Below are 23391 nucleotides of genomic sequence, written 5' to 3'. Positions count from 1 at the left end.
CATCATTGAAGATCCAAATAGGATTTCTGAGATCCACCTACGGATAACAATTATAAAAAAAATAGCTTTGAGTTTATTTACCTGCTAGAATTCATGGGTATTACATATACCACCATAACTACTATGCCTGAGTTAGTTTTCTTAATAAATAATGTGTGATCGGACGTTGATCTATTAAAACCAAACTTTGACATCACTCAAACAACTTTTGAAACCATGCACGAGGTCTTTGATTTAAACCATATATCGCCTTTCTTGATCTACACACCTTCTGACACTCCCCCTCAACCTCGAACGCAGGAGGTCGTTGCATGTAGACGGTCTCAGACAAATCTTCATATAAGAAAGCATTTTTCACATCGAGCTGACACAAACTCCATCCACAGTGAACAGCTACAGAAAGAACAAGACGAATGGTGCTCATCAGTGCTACCAGGGAAAATGTCTCAAAGAAATCAACCCCATATGTCTGAGTATAGCCTTTTGCTACTAACCGGGTTTTATACCTTTCAATAGAACCATCTGAGTTATACTTAATGGTATATACAAATTTGCATCCAACAATGTCCACATCCCCTAGGGGATCAACAAGGTCCCATGTCTGTTGAGATAGTAAAGCATCCATTTCATCTTGCATAGTCTGCTTCCACCGGCTGTCGAGTACTGCCGGTTGATAACTGAGGAATAGTTTCAGCTGATAAGGCTGAAATAAAAGCTTTCATCTGATTTCCGAGCCTGGCATCTGACACAAACTTAGACATAGGGTATAGGGTACATTGTCTTGTCCCCTTCCGCAGAGCGATTGGCCTGTCATCATCAACAAGAATGTCATTGCTATCAGGAGTACTTACCTCAGTAGAAGAAGAGGATGGAGGCATTGGCAGAGGTGGAGCTCTACGTACATATACCAATGGAGGATTGTGAAACCGTGCGGTAGGCGAAGTTGGATTCGATAATGGGGGCACCGATTTCAAAGGAAAAGGAGGAACAGGAAGAGAAAAGGATACATCGTGATCAGCTTGCAGCCTAGCACTAGGACTGGAATAGTATGGAAGGGACTCCAAGAAGGATACATCTGCACTGACATACTTCCGACGAGATATCGGATCATAACATCGATACCCCTTTTGGTTTTTTGGATAGCCTATAAACATACACTTAGTGGCTTGAGTGGCTAATTTATTGCGGTCAGGTCCGAGTTTGTGCACAAAGCAAACACACCCAAATACCTTAGGTGAAAGAGGGAAGAGAGGTGCACTCGAAGACAGGATTTGGAAAGGAATTTGGTCTTCCATAGACGATGAAGGCATGTGGTTGATCAAATAGCAGGCCGTGGTAACTGCATCACCCCAATATGAAGCAGGAACATTGGATTGAATCATAAGGGTGTGTGCAACGTCAAGGAGATGCATGTGTTTTCGCTCAGCCACCCCCATTTTGTTGGGAAGTGTAAGCACAGGAGGTTTGAGGTTAAATACCATGGTCTCGATAAAATTGCAACAGGGTTGTGGTTTTAAACTCAAGGGCATTATCAGTACGAATAATCTTAACAACTGACCCAAACTGAGTTTTTATTTCAATGACCAAAGATTTTAGAATGTTAGGAACTTCAGATCTTTCTTTTATTAAGAACACCCAAGACAACTTAGAAAAATCATCAACAATAACAAGATAATAACGACATTGGGTCCTAGTTAGAATCTTACTAGGACCCCATACATCCGCATGAAGAAGTTCAAAGACTTTATGACTGAACTCTGACTAGAAGGAAATGAACTCCGATGATGCTTGCCCAACTGTCATGCTTTACACTGGAATGATGTGGTAGACGAAATTTGAGGAATGACACGACGAAGCTTCGACAATGAAGGATGTTCGAGACGACGATGCCACTGAACAGGACTAGAGGAAGAATCGATTGCAGCATAAATGTTTCCCACAAGGTGATGTAGGTAGTAGACTCCATTTTCTTCATAGCATCTGTTAAAATGTAAAACATATAGATATAATAATAATATAAATATTATTATTATATCTATATTTTTATGTAATTTTATTTTATTTTTCTGTATTTTTCTCTATTTATTTTTGTGTTTTTTAGTGTCTAGTTCTAATAGAACTAGACTAACCTTATCTAGTCAAGTTCCACTTGAAACTTAACTAGAAAGGTAACTGTTGGAATGGCCCAACGGTTACATTTCTAACTGTTGGACCATTCCAACGGCTACAAGGAGAGCTCCTTAAGAGCTCTCCTCTTCTTCCCTTTTTCAAACTTATATATATAGGGGTGCAGCCCCTCTTGTAAAAGTATTCCAATGCTTCTTAAGAATTAGGTTCTCCAGCTTCAATAAAGAATATATTTTATTCTTTTTTTGTTTCCTTTTATACCTTTTTAAGGGTTATGCTTAAGTGTCCTTTTAAGACACTCTTTCTTACGGATCTTAGTTCGTGTTTTGAAGATCCTCATTTCATTTCATGGTATCAGAGCAAGGTTCATCCTACGTCGTGAGAATTTCTTGCCTCATTTTCCATGCCAAGCTTACAAAGGTGTTTTTGTTAAATTATGTAAATCCATTTTGTAATTTTGTATATATATTTTATATATATAAGGTAATACATATACATATATTATATATATATATATGTATATGTATCTACCTATTATATATATATGTATATGTATCTACCTATTATATATACATATATATTCCTATCTTTAGTCTTAGGGGTAGTTTAGACATTTTACACATTCTTTTTCGTGAATATGTTTGTACTTTTATTTTCATTTTCTTAATTTCTTTTTTCTTTTTAATAAAGTGTTGTACTTGCCTTGGGAGGGGCCCAACCCACTAGTCGTTGGACCCCTCCAACGGTCACATTTGTGACCGTTGGAGGGGCTCCAACGACTATGTGGAGCCCCTTCCAAGGCCTCCCAAATGCCCTATAAATATGGGCACTATTTCTTGTATTCTCTCAAGGGTTTGGGGACTATTGCCTAGCCTTTTATTGTTTATGAATCTTATGAGTGCATTTGCACATTTGTGAGTTCGTGTTTTGTACTTTTTGTGCACAAGTGTTTCAAGTATTCTTGTTGTGCGTATATGCACTTATTTATTTTCAAGAATATTGTTCTATTGGTTGTAGTATCTTGTTAAAGATACTTTCACAGTTTTATCACCTTGGTTGGGTTCCTTGAAGCTCCCTTTGAAGGAAGGAGAAAAGAGGAAGGCTCGTTGCATCAAAATCTTGTGTTTGTTCTCATTTACCCTCTCTTCCTCTTTATTTCTTTTTCTTTCTCCTTTTATCACATTTGTAAAAGATGGATGATCAAGATAAAATCACCATCGTACCCATGAAACTAAACGACACAAATATTGTAATGTGGGCTTCAATAATGAAGCACCACACATGAGGAAAAGGATTATGGGGCATAGTAGATGGTTCTGATTCGGAACCTAAACTTGTCCTCACCAAAATGGAAGGTGATAAAGAAATTCTCTTAACCGAAGAGGAGAAAAGCAAAGTCTTAGCCAACTTTGAAAAAAGTTGGAAGGAATGGCGAATAGCGCATGCTAAAATTATGTCATGGCTAATTAGTAGTGTTGATATAAAGAAATGCTCTAGTCTCGCCAAATTTGAACATGCCGATAAGGCATGGGAATATCTCAAGAATATGTATTCCCTAAAAGATATTGCACATGTGTGCAATCTTCAAGAAAGAATGAGATCAATGACCCAAGGTGCTAAACTATACGTGAATACTATAATGAACTATCATAACTTTGGGGTGAATTGGTTATTTTAGAGCCAAAATGGCATTGTCCCGAGGACATTGAGCTCCAGCAAAAGCAACTTGACATGGAGCACTTTTATCAATTTGTAAATGGTCTAAGACCAGAATTCGAGTCGACTAAGTCGGCCCTTCTTCATCGGGGAAAAGTTTCCTCTATAGTCGATACTATAGAGGAATTAACCATGGAGGAAAACAAAATCAAGAAGAATACTCCAAAGACTGAAGATGATTCTGTGCTAGCTGTATCTAGACCGGGGAATCATGTACGATCTTATAGACCTCATTTTAACCGACAAAGTAGTGACTATGACAAGAAAAAGGTTATTTGCCATTATTGTCGTGAACCTGGACACTACAGGCCACAATGTCCCAAGCTTAAGGAGTTGAGAGAGAAAAGAGTTGTGATTGATGGATCAGAGCCCAAAGATCACGATGCTCCAGTTTCCATGGCTCAACTAATAGAGATTCTCCAACCTCTCATCAAAGGAGCCTCCTCTTCATCTGAAGCTTCAACTGAAGCAGCTGCCTCCTCTTTTTCCGATCCAGGTAACTTTCCTTGGCTCCTTAACTCTGGTGCTTCTTTTCATATGACTCCAAATAATCAAAATCTATCTGAATGTGTTAAAAATAAAACAAGTGTGTCAAAAGTTTTTACAGCTGATGAAACTTCTCTTGAAATAGAAGGAATAAGAAATTTTGAAAAAATTCATAAAACTAAAAAATTTTATATCCCAGAAGTTAGATATATTCCCAAATTAAATTTAAATCTTTTATCTATATCTCAAATATCTGATTATGGATGTAATATTTTCTTTTCTTCTCATGGTTGCTGGGTTCAGGATCGCCAGTCAGGAAAGCAGATTGGAGAAGGCCATAGAGAAGGAGGACTCTATTACATGGATTTTTTGGAAATGCCGAAGAATGCCTTTTGCTATAACATTCAGAAAACTGAGTTGGAACTTTGGCATAAAAGACTTGGTCATCCACATAAAGCCAAAATCCAACATTTTCCAAATCTAGGGAAATTTTGTAACTCTGAATCATTTGATTGTAAAGATTGTATTCTTGGCAAAATGAAAAGATTATCATTTTAGAACAGAACTTTTATCTCTTCAAGACCACTTGAATTAGTACAGTCGGATGTCTGGGGTCCTGCATCAATAATTTCTAAAGGACTTGCTTATTACGTTATTTTTGTCGATGATTTTTTCCGACATACGTGGATTTACTTTCTTAAACATAAGTCTAAAGTATTTTCATACTTTCAAACATTTCATAATATGGTTAAAAACAAGTTTCAAAATGATATTACTATTTTTTGCATAGATTCAATGAGAGAATTTTTATCCACAGATTTTAAAAATTATCTTAATTTACATGGCATCACACGTCAAAAGTCATGTCCATACACACCTCAACAAAATGGGCTGGCAGAACGTAAACATCGCCATATTATGGAAACTACTAGGACTTTATTAATAGCAAATCAAGTCCCGAAAGAATTTTGGGCAGAAGTTGCCTTAACTGCCACCTATCTGATTAATAGAATGTCATCCTCTTCTTTGCAAAATACAACTATCATTGAAAAACTTATGAGCGTTTCTTCATATTACTCTAGACTGAGAATATTTGAATGCAAGTGTTTCATATTTACCGACAAAAATGACAAACTTTCTCCTCGTGTGATTCCCTGTGCCTTTTTATGGTATGCTGAAAATAAAAAAGGTTATAGGTGTTTTGACCTCAAAAATAATAGATTATATGTGTCTAGAAATGTTTCCTTTCTCGAAAAGGAGAGCTTCTTTGATTTTGAAAAACCAAAGGAAGTCATTGAGTACTCTTTTTTGTTAGATCTAACATCAAAATTTGATGAATATGATCTTGACTATAACTTTGATAATGATCAAGGAATTATTGATCTTGATCATAATGTTGACAATGAAGAAGTTCATAGAGACACTAGTATACAGTATTCCAGGAGACAAGAGCCTAATCTTCCATGTGTACTTGAAAGATATTCTGACATTCCAACTAGACGGTCATCCCGAGTCTCGAGGCCTCCAGGAAAGTTTGTGTCATACGAGTCCTTCTCACCTACGTATCGGGCAGTTATTGCATTAATTCACTCATATGAAGAACCATCTACATATCTTCAAGCAAAAAAATGATATCAAATGGATAGAAGCCATGAAAGTTGAATTAGATGCACTCAAAAAGGCTTCTACATGGAATATTCAAGATCTTCCTCCAGGCAAGAAAACTATAGGATGTCGTTGGGTTTATAAAATTAAAACCAAGGGTGATGGCACTCTTGAAAGATATAAAGCCCGATTAGTAGCCAAAGGGTATGCCCAAGAATATGACATTGATTATGAAGAAACCTTTGCCCCTGTAGCTCATATGACAACAGTCAGAACATTAATTGCCTTAGCCTCCATCAAGAAATGGTTCATCTTCCAAATGGATGTCAAAAATGAATTTCTAAATGGAAAGCTAGTTAAAAAAGTATACATGAAACCCCCTCCAGGTCTTAATATTCCTAAGGGTAAAGTCCTTCGCTTAGAAAAAACCCTTTATGGACTTAAACAAGCACCAAAAGCTTGGTATGATAGGTTTAGTCGTGTTATGATTGATATTGGGTTTCAATTTTGTTTAACTGACACTGCTTTGTTTATTAAGAATTTTGATGCAGGAATCATTGTGCTTCTTCTCTATGTGGATGATATGATCATCACCGGAAGCGATAAACAGGGAGTTGAAACGATCAAAACACTTCTTAAATCTCACTTTGAAATGACTGATTTAGGCTTATTGAGATATTTTTTAGGCATTGAAGTTGTCTATTCCCCTAGAGAATACTTATTGTCCCAAACTAAATTTGTTTTTGACATTGTTTCCAAGTCTGATATTACTGATGACAAGAAAGTAGACACTCCAGAAGTTGTCAATGTTAAAATGAAGGTTGATGATGGAGAACTTCTTGCACATCCTACCCCTTTCAGACAACTTGGCGGGGCACTTTCCTATCTATCTATTACCAGACCAGACATAACACATGTTGTTCACACAGCAAGTCAGTTTCAGCACGCTCTCACCTCTGTTCATATAGGAGCAGTCATGCGTATTATCAGATACATCCAGTCATCTTTTTCACGGGAAGTTTTCTTGTCTTCCTCCTCCTCTTTTGATTTAATTGTATATATTGATGCTAATTGGGGAAGTGATCCCAATAACAGACACTCAACCATTGGTTTTTGTGTCTTCTTAGGTGAATCATTAATCTCGTGGAGGTGCAAAAAGCAGCAGAAGGTCTTTCTATCATCCACTGAAGCTGAATACAGAGTCATGGCAACCACGACCATGGAAGTAGTTTGGCTCCGACGTCTGCTTGCTGACATGGGAGCTGAAGCAACAAAAGCTTCACAAATGTGTTGTGACAACAAAAGTGCGATCTACATTGCAAGTAACAGAACATTCCACGAACGCACCAAACACATCAAAATGGATTGTCATTACGTTAGAGAGGAATATCTACATGGGACAATTGATCTGCCATATGTTACTTCAGAATATCAGTTAGCAGATTTGTTTACAAAGCCTCTCGCTGCTCCTCATTTTCACTTCCTCTTAGACAAACTTTCACTCATTGTACCATAAGTTTGAGGGGGAGTGTTAAAATGTAAAACATATAGATATAATACTAATATAAATATTATTATTATATCTATATTTTTTTGTAATTTTATTTTATTTTATTTTTCTGTATTTATTTTTGTGTTTTTTAGTGTCTAGTTCTAATAGAACTAGACTAACCTTATCGAGTTAAGTTCCACTTGGAACTTAACTAGAAGGGTAACTGTTGGAATGGTCCAACGGTTACATTTCTAACTGTTGGACCATTCCAACGGCTACAAGGAGAGCTCCTTAAGAGCTCTCCTCTTCTTCCCTTTTTCAAACTTTTATATAGGGGGGTGCAGCCCCTCTTGTAAAAGTATTCCAATGCTTCTTAAGCATTAGGTTCTCCAGCTTCAATAAAGAATATATTTTATTCTTTTTTTGTTTCCTTTTATACCCTTTTAAGGGTTATGCTTAAGTGTCCTTTTAAGACACTCTTTCTTACGGATCTTAGTTCGTGTTTTGAAAATCCTCATTTCATTTCAGCCTCCATCAATCTTCTTCCCCGTCAGCAAATCCTATAAATGACAACACACAGGATCAAATATCACTCTACAATTCAGCTCTTTTGTAAGGCAACTAACTAAGAGTAGACTTTGAGGAAATGAAGGAGCATGAAGAACATTGTTCAACTGCAAGGAGGAGATAGGAACATTTCCCTAACCAATAACAGGGGAGGAACTCCCATCAGCTAATGAAACACTCCGGTGTGCAATAATAGTCTTTAACTCTGAAAAAATTTGAGAGTTTCCACATAGATGTCTAGATGCACCAGAGTCAACAATCCACTTACTATCACGAAGAGAAAGATGGTCTCCTGTTGAGAGAGTCACACCAGCTACAAAAGAAGAGGAACTTGAAGGGCGATGAGCAATCAGTTCATCATATTCAGCACGACTAAGAGTGATCGAGTCACTAGGAGAATGGGTTTCATGTTCTGCCTCAAGTTTTGTAACATTAGCCTTTGGAGCATGTGGTTTCAATGGAGAAAAGGTAGGCCGACCATGTTTATCCCAGCAACGATCTTCTAAATGCCCTGGTTTTCCGCAATAGGTACATTAGAGTTTGCCTTTACCTGCCAAACCTCTTCCACGACCTCTGCCTCTAACATTTAGAGTATTTCCTCATCCATAACTAGATGGAACAGCTAAAGCAGATGACTGAGATGTAGGTTGAGATTGTGGAAGAGAGATAGCAAGTCTACTTAGTCGATTGTATGCATCAGCAAGAGTAGGAACATCAGACCCGGTCAACATTTGAACTTTAGCAACTGTGAACTCTGATGATAGGCCTGTGAGGAACCGAGCCACCATAGTCTGTTCTTGATGGTCTTTTTGTTTTGAGCAACATAGAGGTCTATAAGCATTAAGTCTCTCAAAGGCAGCCTTAACAGACGCATAGTACTGGGCCAAGGTCTGATCACCTTGCTGTAAATTATATATCTCTTGTTCAACTTGGAGAATACGACTCACATTAGTCTCTTGAGAATATGTATCTCGAAAATTATCCTACATTTGTTTAGTTGTATTATAATAAATTAGGCCATCTGCAATATGAGGTTCAATATTGTTCATGATCCATGACATAACAATGTCATTATCTTCTTCCCAAGTATTATATTTTCCTGTTTTCTCATTTGGTTCAGATTCCAATAAGATAAGCTTTCTACGATGTCCAGACACCGACATCATAAACGTCCTTGACCACCTTGCATAGTTTGTTTCATTCAATTTCACGGAAGATCCATATGAGAAAGGATTAGCGAAGGCTTTATATTCCCCAATAGCCTCATTCTTGTAATCAGATTTGGGAACTTCACCCATAATGATTAACAATAACTCAGAAACCACAACAAATGTTGTTGCTGCAATAGAAGTCCACGAGCAAAAAACAACTGTCACAATTTAAAATTCAGGTCGATTACCAAAACAAAACTTTTCACTCCACAAAGAATTAATCTTCTTGTACTAACGATCTGCTCTACAATACGCGGATCGACGACTGTGATAGGCCTTCTCTGCAATACCCATATCTGTATCAGATCAACGACACCAAAAAAAAACTCCTCAATATGCAGATCGACGACCGTAATAGGCCTTCACCACAACACCCAGATCTGTATCAGATCAACGAAAGAAAAATGACTGTGATAGGCCTTCTCTGCAATACCCAGATCTGTATCAGATCAACGACACCAAAAAAAACTCCACAATATGCAGATCGACGACAGTAATAGGCCTTCAACGCAACACCCAGATCTGTATCAGATCAACGGAAAAAAAAACACTCCACAATATGCAGGTCCACAAAAAAAATGATAATGACGACTGCATATCACTATAACATAATCTGATAGATTATACCGTCCCACAATGTTACTCCATCATCACCAGAACAACACAAAAAAATTTGATACCGCCTGTCGCCAACATCACAATGTCTGCACAACACTCATACCTAAAACCCATGTCTCCACCACGACTATTAGATCTGATTACAGAGCTGAGTCATGACTTTTGTCAGACTACAGATCTGTACCCCCAAAAAAAAAAACTTACCCGGTATACCCGATCCTCTTCAAGTGATCTTCTTCACGCGTTCCACCTTCACGTGATCCAGCTGATCCTCTTTAAGTGCTCTTCTTCACGTGATTCACCTTCACGCTATCACGCGTGATCCACCTTCACGTGACCCACCTTCACGTGATCCAGAGATCACGTTCCCAAGGACGATGGCTTTGATACCATGTGAGAACAGAGAGATGAGAGAAAAGAAACCTTACTCGTATATAGAAATTAGGTCTAATCTCCTGTTTAAGTAGGGATTAGCCAAAAGAATAAAAATTACATTTAGGTCCCTTATTCTTTGTAAAAATATAAAAGACAACCTTAAGAAGATAAATTATAACGTGGTCGACTTATCTTAACAAAAAACACCACCAATATATGACCATAATTTGTAAAATGAGTGATTCTTCCAGAAAAAAATTGTAAAATTAGCACATTTGACCTTAACATCACAAAGCAGATACACTTCCTTTTCCCAAAATTAGAAAGCAATAACTACATATTACCTGGAAAATTTGTGTGAACAGTTGGATGAAGTCTCTGTTTCAGCAGATGACCATTGGGCCTTATTGGCCTTTGCAGAAGAAAGACATTGATGAGAATCTTCTACAGGATTGCACAAAGTTGCATACACTTTATGATCAAATGATGATGGATCTAGCTCCTCATTATCAAAACCCTCAAGACCAACCAATGGACTTCTCCTTGAATGTGCATTTTGGGATCGTGGAAGATCACAATTCTCCATATGACGTAATGAACTCTTTGCAACCAAGGATGCCAATTTATCCTTATCAGTAATTCGCCACCAGGGTCCTGCCTTCTCAATCACCCAAGGCATTGAAACATCAGACAAATTCTTTTCTGATTGGTCTATCATTAACTGGTCCAACTGCTTCCAATCCGCCAACATTTTCTCACCCAATTCAGCCCTTAGATGTTCACTAACAATTATGTCATGCTTAAGCAACTCACCCACATTTCCTGCCTTAGGCTCATATGTTCTCGATTCAAACTCGTGCTTGAGACAAGCAGTTGAAGACCTGCAGTGTGACTCCAAACCAGGATGGCTGACCTTATCAGGGTCAGCATGACCATCTTTGCTGTTGTGACATGCCTCTTCACTGAATACAGAAGATGAATTCATATCAGCAGATGCCATACCATTAAGCTCAGACTCCAAGGATTTTAGCTGTTCAAAGATTAAATCCCTCTGGTTTCCAAAGTTGGGTTGCAGCTGGAGCCACCACTTTGTGTCTGGGGACAGATTACAGTTGGAAGGATTCCAGCTGAATGGCATAAAATAAGCACCACTTTGATCTATCATGTTTCCTGCATTCCCCTGACATTGGTCAGATTGCAGTTTTGCAGATGATGTTGGACAGCACGCTAACTTAGGAGCTCTTTTGGCATCCTCTTGGACAAAACAACGGTTTGCAGTACGCTGCCAAGCAGCCCTTGCTTCAGCTGCTGCCATCACACACTCATTCTGCACTATGTCTGTGATAGACCCAAAAAAAAAAACAATGAAATATAAATATAACAGAACCAAGTAAAAAAAATCTGCACAAGGTTACTGACTGTAGTCACAGACAAGCAAAGCTGTTTACAGTTATCCAATCATGAGCATCATGAACTTACTACATCACAGCCATATCTGCTCTTTTGCATAGTTGTTCTAATTACATACCCTCTTTTATATACAAGCATAATTTATTTTAAGCAGTAACAACAACTAGTTATAAATTAAATGTGGCTCCTTGCTCTGATAGGATGAAGCATAAGCAACAAAGTTTAATGCATAAATCGTATAAGATATACCATTCAAGAGAAATTTAAAAGTTGAAAAATTAAGAAACGATTAAATATCAAATATGAAAACTAAGAAAGCATGGACAAGTGGGGGGCAATAGAAAGCAGTAACTGCCATGTGGAATGATGAAAAAAGTAACAAATTAGTAAAATTGTCAAAATGAAACTAAGTACTGAAATGAAATATAATAGACTAAGATCATAAACTAGAAATTGAACAATTTTATGTTATTTCAAGTTCTGAATATTTAGGCCCTTATGTTCAGTAAATATTTTCAGTTTAGCTACTTGACAGTATTCACGAGCTGTGTCCTGTTGGGCCAAGGATGTGCAGCTCATTCTCATGATAGACCATAACAGTTTCTCGCAGAAGATTCGAATGGTTTCAAGCACAGGATAACCAATCTTATCAACAAAACCAAAATTAGGGTAAGGTAACAGACCACAAAAGAGAATATATTGTCAGAAATATCAACCTGCAAGGGTTAGAGATGAGGTAAAGAGAGAAGAGAGGAGTCGGCGGCAATAGGGTTTTCCCTTTTCTTTTCTTATTTATAAGTGTTATACAGGGTATAACATTACATAAGTAATAAAGTTAAATTACAAACATGCCACCGCCCACGCATCCCGAGGTGGATCCTTGGAATGTGGTGCGGGTCGGATCCATGATCCAAACTAACATATATATCTATATTTATTTATATATAGGGTAAATATTCGCTACTAATGAGGGTAAGGAACTAATGAGTAGAAATCACTTTTTTCTTCAAAAAATTTCATTTTTTTGTAGATTAAATGTTACGGATGTAATCTACATGGTTTGCTTAGTAGGAAACTTGTTTTGAATCATGTGATTATGACAAGTAATTAGGTTTTTAAAGGGGTCCAAAAATCAACGGCTCTCAATGTCACAAAATTTCATAAGTCAAAAGATCACATTTTTACATTAAAAAAACATGATCCAAAGCTTCATCCTTAGCAAACAAACCATATTGAACACATCTATGTGGTTAGATTGAGTTGCTACAACTTGCACCTATGATTTTTATCTCATTAGTTCCTTACCTTTGTTAGTAGCAAATATTTTCTCATTATATATATATATGGTTAGTTGGTTAGTTGGTTACAATGCACAACCATTTGTGCATCCTAATAACATGCACAATTGATTTTGGGACACTATATGCACGTGAAAATGGCTTCCTTGCAATTCTTTTGTTGGGCTTTCTTGTAATTTGCTTAAAAATACTTTTTTAACATAAAGTCCTAATGACAAATCTACCCTTCCTTTAAGATGTCTGCCTTCCCCTAACTTCTCTCGAAAACCTCAGCCATTTCCCTAACCTCTCTCACCTTCATTCAATGGCTGCCCACCCATGATCATATACCCACCGAAAAATCGCCGAAACACGATCCACCGTGACACCTTCTAACGCTGAGTCTCTCTCTCTCTCTCTCTCTCTCTCTCTCTCTCTCTCTCTCTCTCTCTCTCTCTCTCTCTCTATATATATATATATATATATATATATATATATATATATATATATTAAAAAAAAACAAGAGGCATTTTGGTGATCTAAATCCAGGTTGTGTTTGATTTTTGGTTTGCTTGGTAATGTCTCTTCCTTCTTTTCATGATTTGGGTTCTTGTTTTGCATGCCTTCTCTCCAGGTATGATAGTGGAGAGTTGATGTTTTGTGATTAGGGTTGAGATGATGCTGATATAAGAAAAGAGTTGGGAGTTTTAGTGAACAATTTTATCCTGTAATGAAGTGCCAAATGAAAAGAGCAACATCTCCAAGCGAAAGCACGGAAGCACGCACATACACAAGAGGCCACTAAAGAGCAAAATAAACCACAAAAGTGGTCAAGCACAAAAAAGAGATAAAAAATATATTTCACTTCATAGAATGCTTCACAGGATGCTTGGGGAATACATGGGGCTGTGCCCCTTATTTATACACAGCAAGGGACCCAAGGAGGGGCTCCCATAGAGTCGTTGGAGCCCCTCCAACGGTCATATTTATGACCGTTGGAGGGGTCCAACGACTCTATGTGGACCCCTCTCAATTGAATAAAAACAAAAAACAAAAAAAAAAAAGACAAAAAGGAAAAAGAATAAAGAATAAAGAAAAAGAAAGAAAGAAAAAGCATATCAAAGATATGCGTGTACAGGTGAAATGACGAAAATACCCTTATCGGGTTTTACAATATAAATATATATATATATATATATATATATATTTATATATATAGATAGACACATAGACATATATATATCATATATATGTGTATGTGTCGTAATCTATATATATATATATATATATATATATAAGTACATCATATTTTAACACCCCCCCTCAAACGCATGGTGAAATCACCGAGAGTTTGCTAAGGAGGAAGAAGAAGCGAGGCGAAGGCAAAGCTTTGGTGAAGAAGTCCGCCAACTGATATTCGGTAGGAACATATGGAAGTTGAATGGTGCCTCGTAAAAACTCATCTCGAACATAATGACAGTCCATCTCAATATGCTTCGTTCGTTCATGAAAAGTGTGATTGCTAGCAATATAAATGGCGCTCTTGTTGTCACAGCACAGCTTTGAGGGAGTTGAGAATGAGACACCCATATCTTTAAGTAAGCTTCTTAACCATATAATCTCAGTTGTGGTAGTGGCCATCGCACGATATTCTGCTTCAGTAGATGAGAGAGAAACTTTACGCTGCTTCTTACACCTCCAAGAGATAAACGACTCCCCAAGAAACACACAATAACCTGTGGTAGAAATACGATCATCGGGGTTACCCCCCAATCAGAGTCAGTATACGCAAGTAAAGTAAGAGGTGAAGAAGAGGATAAGAATACTCCCTTAGTGATGGAATCTTTTAAGTATCTGATAATCCTCATTACTGCTGCCATGTGAGTGGTGGTAGGAGCAGTCTGAAATTGGCTTGCACTATGAACTGCATGAGAAATGTCAGGCCTGGTGATAGATAAATATGTTAAGGATCCAATCAATTGACGATAAGGTGTGGGATCTGCTAAAGGAGTGCCATCATTGGCTCTCATCTTGGCATTGATCACTTCTGGAGTCTCCACCCTTTTGTCATCTGTCAGCCCAGACCTAGCAATAATATCAGAGGCAAGCTTCATCTGAGATAGGACATACCCCTTGGGGGAGTATGCAACTTCAATTCCTAAGAAATACCTCAAAAAACCCAGATCAGACATATCAAAATTTTTCTTAAGAATATTTTTAATAAAATCAATACCTTTCTTATCATTACCTGTGATAATCATATCATCAACATATAATAACAAAATTGTTATGTATTCATTAGAGGATTTAACAAACAAAGCAGTATCTGTGTAACATGAGGAGAAACCATTATCCAGAACTACTTTGCTAAAAAGATCATACCAAGCTTTTGGTGTTTGTTTTAACCCATAAAGAGCTTTGTTTAATTTTAGAATATTACCTTTCCCAATTTCAAGACCCGGCGGAGGGTCCATAAGAACTTCTTCACATAAAGTTCCATTTAAGAATGCATTTTTAACATCAAGTTGGTATATAGGTCATTGTTTGATGGATGCTAAAGCAATTAAGGTTCGTACACTAGTCATTCTGGCCACAGGAGCAAAGGTTTCTTCATAATCAATCTCATATTCTTAGGCATAGCCTTTAGCAACCAAACGAGCTTTGTATCTCTCAAGAGACCCATCACATTTGGTTTTGACTTTATATACCCATCTACACCCAATTGCCTTTTTTCCTAAAGATTGAGGAATAATGCTCCAGGTTTGGGCCTTGTTAAGAGCCTCTAATTCGATTTTCATAGCTTCAATCCAATGTGGGTGATCTTTAGCTTCCTTGAATGAGGTAGGTTCGTGATATGAATGTATTAACATAAGACAGGCCCTATAATTCGGAGAAAAGGATTCATAGGACACAAACTTTTGTGGTGGCCTACTAGTACGAGAAGATCTCCTAGGTAGATTGTTGTCAGTAGATTCTTCTAAAGAGAAGTCTTGAGAGTATCTGTCAATAGCAGGTTGATGTTCATTTCCTATCCGCCGAGTATAGACATTTATATTATTAAGGTTTTCATTTTGGGAGGTATTATCATGTTGTGGTATATCATTATAATGTAAAATTCCATCACAACTAGTATCACAAGTAATAGCCTCAGGAGACTCAATTCTAGGAGCTAAGTCAAATAGAAAAGAATAATCGATGTCTTCCTTAGATGTGTGAATATCGAAACCATTTTGTTCTTCAATAAAGTTTACATTTCTCGACACATATAATTTATTGTTTCGAATATCATAGCATCTATAGCCTTTTTTATTCTCACCATAGCCAATGAACACACATTCAATAGCTTTAGGTGACAACTTATCTTGTCCTAGACTAAGTACAAAACATTTGCATCCGAAGATTCTTAGTCTATTAAAATCGGGAGTAATTTTAAATAATTTTTCAAAGGGTGAAACATTTTTCAAAGAAGAAGAGGGCATACGATTCACAAGATATGTTGCGGTAAGAAGAGCTTCGGCCCAAAAGTTTTTAGGAACACATTTAGACACAAGAAGAGTTCTTGTGGTTTCGATTAAGTGCCTATGTTTCCTTTCCGCAAGACCATTTTGTTGCGGAGTTTTAGGACAAGATCGTTGGTGCAAAATTTCATTTGTTTTAAAATAACTTTGAAAATCTTTAGACATGTATTCTCCTCCTGAGTCGGATCTAAAAGTGGCTATATTGTGTTGGAATTGGTTTTGAACAAGAGCGTGGAACTCTTTAAAATTAGTGAAGACATCGGATTTATTCTTGATAATATAAACCCATGTGTGTCTAGTAAAATCATCAATAAAAGAAACATAGTAAGAGAAGCCTCCTTTGGACATAACGGGTGCCGGTCCCCATACATCGGAATGCACAAGTTCAAAAGGCCTTTTTGACACAAAATTGCTATGAGAATATGGAAGAGAGTGAATTTTCCCAAGAATACAATCATTGCATGTAAATGTATTTGTATTACAAAATTTTTCCAAAAATGGAAAAAGGTACAATTTGGAAATACTAGGGTGTCCAAGTCTCTTATGCCAAGTCTCAATATCTTTGGATTGAACATGATTACAAAATGATTTGGATGGCAAAGACAAAAAATCCATATAGTAAAGGTCCCCTCTTCTATGGCCTTGCCCAATCCGCTTCCCGGACCGGAGATCCTGCACATAGCAATGGGTTGGTGAAAACGAGACATTACATTCAAAATCGGTAATTTGAGAGACGGAAAAAAGATTTAGATTAAGTTTTGGGATGATCCGGATTTGGGGAACAAAAAATTCTTTGTTTTGGTCATAAATTTTCTTAAGGTTTCCAATACCCTCAACATTTAAAGATGTTTCATCAGCGGTGGATACATATGGTTTAAATTTATTGAGACTTGGTTTTGATAAAAGTGATGCATTTGGAGTCATATGGAAAGAGGCACCCGAATCAAGAATCCAAGAAGTCATACCTGGAAAAGAAGAGATGGCGGCACCGGAAGTGGAAGGTGAGGATGATGATGTAGAGGCGTTCATCTTCATAAATTGTTGAAGAGTTTCGGTTAGATGAGCGATGGAATCCTTTATGTCACCATCCTTCTTTGAATCTTCATTGATGATTGGAGTCTCTCCCACGGAAGCTACCTTCTTCTTGAATTTAGGGCAATCGGGACGAATATGGCCCGGTTCATTACAATTATGACAAATGATTTTTCTTCCTCCACCACCATTATTCTTCCAAAAATGTGGTGGTTTATATGATCTTACATTGTTGTCGGGTCTAGACACGGCATGCACTTCATCAACATCTCTTTTCAAGGCCAAACGGGTTTCTTTTTGACATAAATCGGCCAAAATATCGCTTAGAGGAGTAGAGGCCCTATGAAGTAGAGATCCTCTAAGTTGTTCAAATTCGGGACGAAGCCCATGAATAAATTGAAAGAACCTCTCTTTTTCCATTTGCTCTTGTCTCATAGCAATAGCACTTCCTTCCCATTGCGGTTCGAGAAGAACAAGTTCATTCCATAAAGAGGATAGGGCACTATAGTAGTCCTTAATGCTCATATCACCTTGCTTGATAGCTCTTACCTTTTGTAGAAAAAAATGCCTAGCAAGGTCTATTTGAGTGTACATACCTTTCATAAAAAACCATGCTTCATTAGCCTTTTTGAATTTTGCAAGGTTTGCACAAATCTTCAATTCGACATTATTCATGAACCATGCTAAGATTTTAGCATGTTCACTTTCCCAATCTTCCATTTTAGAAGAATAATCAAGAATAGCATTTTCCTTTTCTTCTTCATTCAAAGCTTTTTCTTCACCTCCTTCAAATTTAGTTAACTTTAGTTGTGGTTCCGGAATGGTTCCACATACATAACCCCAAAGCCTTTTACCTTTGAGATTATTCTCCATAGCGGCCGCCCACATGCGATAATTGGTCCCATCCAATTTGAATGAGAGATCGATTTTTGCATCTTTGTTGGCCATTAGAAGAAAAATTTATAAGACAAGAGAGGGGAGAGGTATTACTTGTCAAGAGAGGATCCAATGAAGCCTTCTTAACCAAGGCTCTGATACCATGTAATGAAGTGCCAAATGAAAAGAGCAATGTCTCCAAGCGAAAGCACGGAAGCACGCACATACACAAGAGGCCACTAAAGAGCAAAATAAACCACAAAAGTGGTGAAGCACAAAAAAGAGATAAAAAATATATTTCACTTCATAGAATGCTTCACAGGAAGTTTGGGGAATACATGGGGCTGTGCCCCTTATTTATACACAGCAAGGGACCCAAGGAGGGGCTCCCATAGAGTCATTGGAGCCCCTCCAACGGTCATATTTATGACTGTTGGAGGGGTCCAACGACTCTATGTGGACCCCTCTCAATTGAATAAAAACAAAAAACAAAAAAGACAAAAAGGAAAAAGAATAAAGAAAAAGAAAGAAAGAAAAAGCATATCAAAGATATGCGTGTACAGGTGAAATGACGAAAATACCCTTATCGGGTTTTACAATATAAATATATATATATATTTATATATATAGATAGACACATAGACATATATATATCATATATATGTGTATGTGTCGTAATCTATATATATATATATAAGTACATCATATTTTAACATATCCCTCATTTGCAACATCTCAGTTGAGACTCAGAGTAGGCTTGCATGTGGCATGATTCATAGTCATTCTTTCTCAAAGATGCCGAGCATTTCAGAATTGCTGTTTCACTTACAATTTGAAATGATGGTTAGTAGGCAGCAGGGAACACAACATTGTTCGATGGCTCTTCTGCTAGAAACTTGTAGTTGGGAGTATAATTTTGAGGATTTTTTTTTTATGAATTTACCTTGTATTATAACGACCCTTTTTGGTTTGTTGGGGAGCGCTGTACCATTTTGCTATGACTGTGATTTGTTCATGGAGGCAACTCCTAGTTGTGGATGTTGTGAATTTTACAAAAAATACTATGTTTTTTTTAATATGTCAAATGAAAAAAATAATATATAGCACTAAATAAAATCACTAGGTATAGGCTACCGCATTTAGATCTTCCTAGGTTGCAACCAACATAGACCTTCAAGTGTGAACTTCAGACTTAGATCCATATCCAATTGTTTTCCTCTTGTTTCTTTGAAGAGAGAGAGAGAGAGAGAGAGAAATATTGAAACTACTGAATGAGGCCAGATGGTAGAAGGTGTCACAGCAGATTGTGTTCCAACAATTTTCCGGTAGGTATACAATCATGGGTGGGCAGCCATTGAATGAAGGGGAGAGAGGTTAGGGAAAGAGCTGACATCTTAAAGGAAGGGTAGGCTTGTCATTAGGTTTTCATGTTAAAAAATATTTTTAAGCAAATGACAAGAAATCCCAACAAAAGAATTACAGGGAAGCCATTTTCAGGGCATATAGTGTCCTAAAATCAATTGTGCATGTTACTAGGATGCACAAACGGTTGTGCATTGCAACACTTCCCTATATATATATATATATATAATCAGCACAGAAAGATTTTCTTAACCCACAGACGGGTTCCTCCAACAGTCCAACTCAAGTTCATATTGCAAAAAACTTTCTCTCTTTGAGCTATATCAGCAATGCACATATCAAGGCTAAGATGTGCAATAATAGCATGCCTTTTGAATTTTCTGTCTCAAGCTGCCAATTGGAAGCTAAAAGCCCTGGCCTTGCCATGAGGTGTGAATATGAAACAGCATATGGTACATATCATTTGGAGTTTTGGACTTAGGGGATCCCATCTTCGTTAATAAAAAGCCAGAACATACTAACAGTATCTGCAAGGCAGGGGTCCAAACAGATATTCTGCAGGCAAAAAATTTAAGAACTTTCAAGATTTTGAATTTTCTCAACATAAGAGAGCATGAATTCTTGGATTAGGCATTTCCCCATCCCTACAGCTCCAATACTATGGAATATAGAACGTGAAATCCTGTTTCTGCACAAATTTCTTGCTCAAGTTGTATTTTCTTTATCTTCCTCCTCTCTTCTGTCTTCTCCAGCACGATTCACATTTCTATTACCCTTAATGTAAGTTGCTACACAATCATCAGCAGCAACAAAGAAAACAGGGTATGCCAACAATAAATAGATAGAACAGTATCCAAAATTTAATCCTTCTTTTGTCACCACTCTCCTCATTCCAGATTCTCCTTCAGTCATGTCCTCTCCTTGCAGCACAACATTCAGTTCATTTAATTTTTTTTATTCAAAATAATCAGAAAAAAAAGAACCATGCTGGTCCTGAACCTTCCTCCCAACACTTTTATTGATCATATCTAAAAACAGCGTTCACATTTGATGTTATTTCAAAGGTTTATCATTGCAAAAGATAATTACCTTGATCATTCATGAACTGTAACCAACGAAATTCCTTCATTTTCCTTCATCAAAAGCTCAAAAAACAAGTGTGTGAAACATAGCAAACAATTCCAAGCTACGAATAGACTTTGTGAAATTAATCACTGTCAAATGGTGACACTTCTTTTTCATCCGCACCCATCATATCCAACAATACACAACTGACGTATGCCAAATCTCAAAGAAAGCACAATGATTTTAAGTTTAGACTAAAACCCAGATCATCAATCAACACCTTCACTTCAAAATTTTCTTTATGAAATTCACTTGCCCGATCCAACTACTTGCGATAGTTTCCACTTTCGACACCCCACCACCAACAGAAGAAAACAGAAAAAACATACTACTTGCCATAGTTTCCACTTTCGACACCCCACCACCAACAGAAGAAAACAGAAAAAACATACATAACCAAAATTGTTCACGTTCCAAGGCAATAAAAAAACCAAAACAACAATCACAAATTCCAAAAGAAAATATATCAGGACGGTTTTCATGGGCACCGTATTTTGCCCCATTTGCAAACACTCATCGACAGGTCCAAGCGAAGACGATACCAGACCCATCACCACAGAATAGACATATTGTAGCCAAAACCTTCTATTAACGCACAAACACAAGAATAGAACACACACGTATCCACAGTTTAAAATTATTCAAAGCAAAACAAGGATAAAACAATGAAGAACTCGATCCAGACGAAGATGGTAATCGGAAGAACCGACGTATGAAACATGGAACGCAAAATCAAAAAAAAAAAGTGACCGAAGCAAATTTTGACGGATCGGAAGTTGGGGAAACTCACCATCAGTGGTTGTCGTCAAGCCCGAGTTTAGAGAGAGAAAGAGAGTTATTAATCTGTGTGTTTTGATAAGAGTTACAAAGTAATATGGTACGCTCAGAATCACAAATTGAAGGCGAAATCTATGCGCCCCCCAAATCAAAATCTCACTCCAGAGAGAGAGAGAGAGATGTTGGGTGATGAAATCTGTGTACTTTGATGAGATCCACAAGCAAAATGGTACGACTCCGAGTCAGAAATGGAAGGCAAAATCTATATGCCCCCCCCCCCCCCAAGAGAGAGAGAGAGAGAGATAGGGACGTAAATTATAAAAATATCTACTAACATGCCATCGAACAATTTTGTCCATAATTTTGTTTGTTTTTTATTTGGTTTGAGGTCACTCTCAAAAAGGCATCTTCACTTACATTACATGCCCTAACAAAAAACAAATATTAGTTAGTTATAGTTAATCTTTTATTAGCTTGCAATCAATCCTTAATTCATTTTGTGTGAAACCTTAAAACCGTCGGTGGGCTGAATGTTTAGCAAGATAATTATGGTTTGATGGTTGTTTAGGGTTAGGGATGGCAGTGGACCGGGGGAAAGCCGGGCCCCGCCCCGTTTGGACCGGGGATGAAGGGTATGAAACGGGGATGGAGGCAGGGACGAAGGTTAAAACCCATCCCGGTCCGAGGATGGATGTGTACTTTTCCCCGCCCCGCCTCATCCCCGTTTGAACCGGGGATGGAGGACATGAAACGGGGATGAAGGCGGGGTGGAGGATAAAATCCATCCCCGCCGGGGATGGAGGCGGGGGTGGAGGATAAAATCTTGAGGCGGGGCAGGGGTGGAGACCTTGTCCCCTGCCCCGCCCCACTGCCATCCCTATTTAGGGTGCCTGACAGGAGGCCGGGTGCCCCGCAGGCTTTAGGGTACCCAGCCCGAATCGGATCGGACTCAGGCTGCAATTTGCAGGCCCGGACCCGACTCGGGCTGTAATAGAACCGGGTCCTTGTGTAAATTACATATAACCTGACAGGCCTGACCGGTTAACTGGGTAGGGCCTGGATCGAGTCCTGCCCAAGCCCAAGTACGAATGAGTCAGGCCGAGGCATGGGTCAGGCCTGTCGGACCCTTATCAGGTCCTAATCGTGTTGGGCAGGCCGGCCCCACCCGATGGCCACCCCTTAGTCAACAGGGTATCATTTGTTGCCCACTGAATCATACTGTCTATGTATAGTTAAAAATTATAGGTGCAAGATAAGTATGGGCTACTATTGAAGGCACGGAACATATGAGTTAGAAATCATAAGTGCAAGTTGTATTGACTCGATCTAACCACATAGGGATCAACCCTTGGATAATAATTTTCTGATGTAAAATTGTGATTTTTTGAGTTATGAAATTTTGACATATTGTGCGTTGTTTTTTGAACTCCTTTAAAAAGCTAATTACTTTTCACAATTAGCTGATTCAAAATAAATTTTATACTAAACAAACCACGTAGATGACATCCGTAACATTTGATCTACAAAATTCTACTCATTAGTTTTGTAGCCAATATTAACCCCAAGATTTGTCTGGTTAATAGATGCATTCAACATAGTTTGTTTGTTAAGAATTACATCTTGGTTTTGGTTTGCTTAATTTCAATATAAAAGCATATTTTTGAAATTTTAGCACATTATGAGTCGCTCATCTAAAACAAGTTTTCCACCAAATAAGCCCTTCAGACTTGCATATGACATCTTTCACAATGTAAAAAAAAAATGAGAAAAACATGTCGTTGATTAGAGTGCACATACTATTGAGACTTGGCAATAGC

General features: G+C 37.7%; 1 protein-coding gene across 2 annotated transcripts in view; it reads right to left on the bottom strand.

Annotated features, from left to right (window-relative positions):
• LOC149843407 (uncharacterized) overlaps positions 1-21859 on the bottom strand; it is a 42581-nt gene extending 20722 nt beyond the window's left edge. For both annotated transcript variants that reach the window (XM_089999772.1, XM_089999773.1), the window contains exons 1-2: positions 21588-21859; positions 10542-11535 (exon numbers count right to left, since the gene is read on the bottom strand). In XM_089999772.1, the coding sequence (XP_089855898.1) occupies positions 10542-11512 (971 nt within the window). In that variant the 5' untranslated portion in view covers positions 11513-11535; positions 21588-21859. The remainder of the gene's footprint in view (positions 1-10541; positions 11536-21587) is intronic.
• Positions 21860-23391: the final 1532 nt, after the last annotated feature.

This window comes from Nuphar pumila, chromosome 3, assembly GCF_984573655.1.
Source record: "Nuphar pumila chromosome 3, dmNupPumi1.hap1.1, whole genome shotgun sequence".
Classification (NCBI taxonomy): domain Eukaryota; kingdom Viridiplantae; phylum Streptophyta; class Magnoliopsida; order Nymphaeales; family Nymphaeaceae; genus Nuphar; species Nuphar pumila.
The sequence above is the reverse complement of the archived record's forward strand: the minus strand, read 5'-3'. Positions and strand labels throughout refer to the sequence as shown.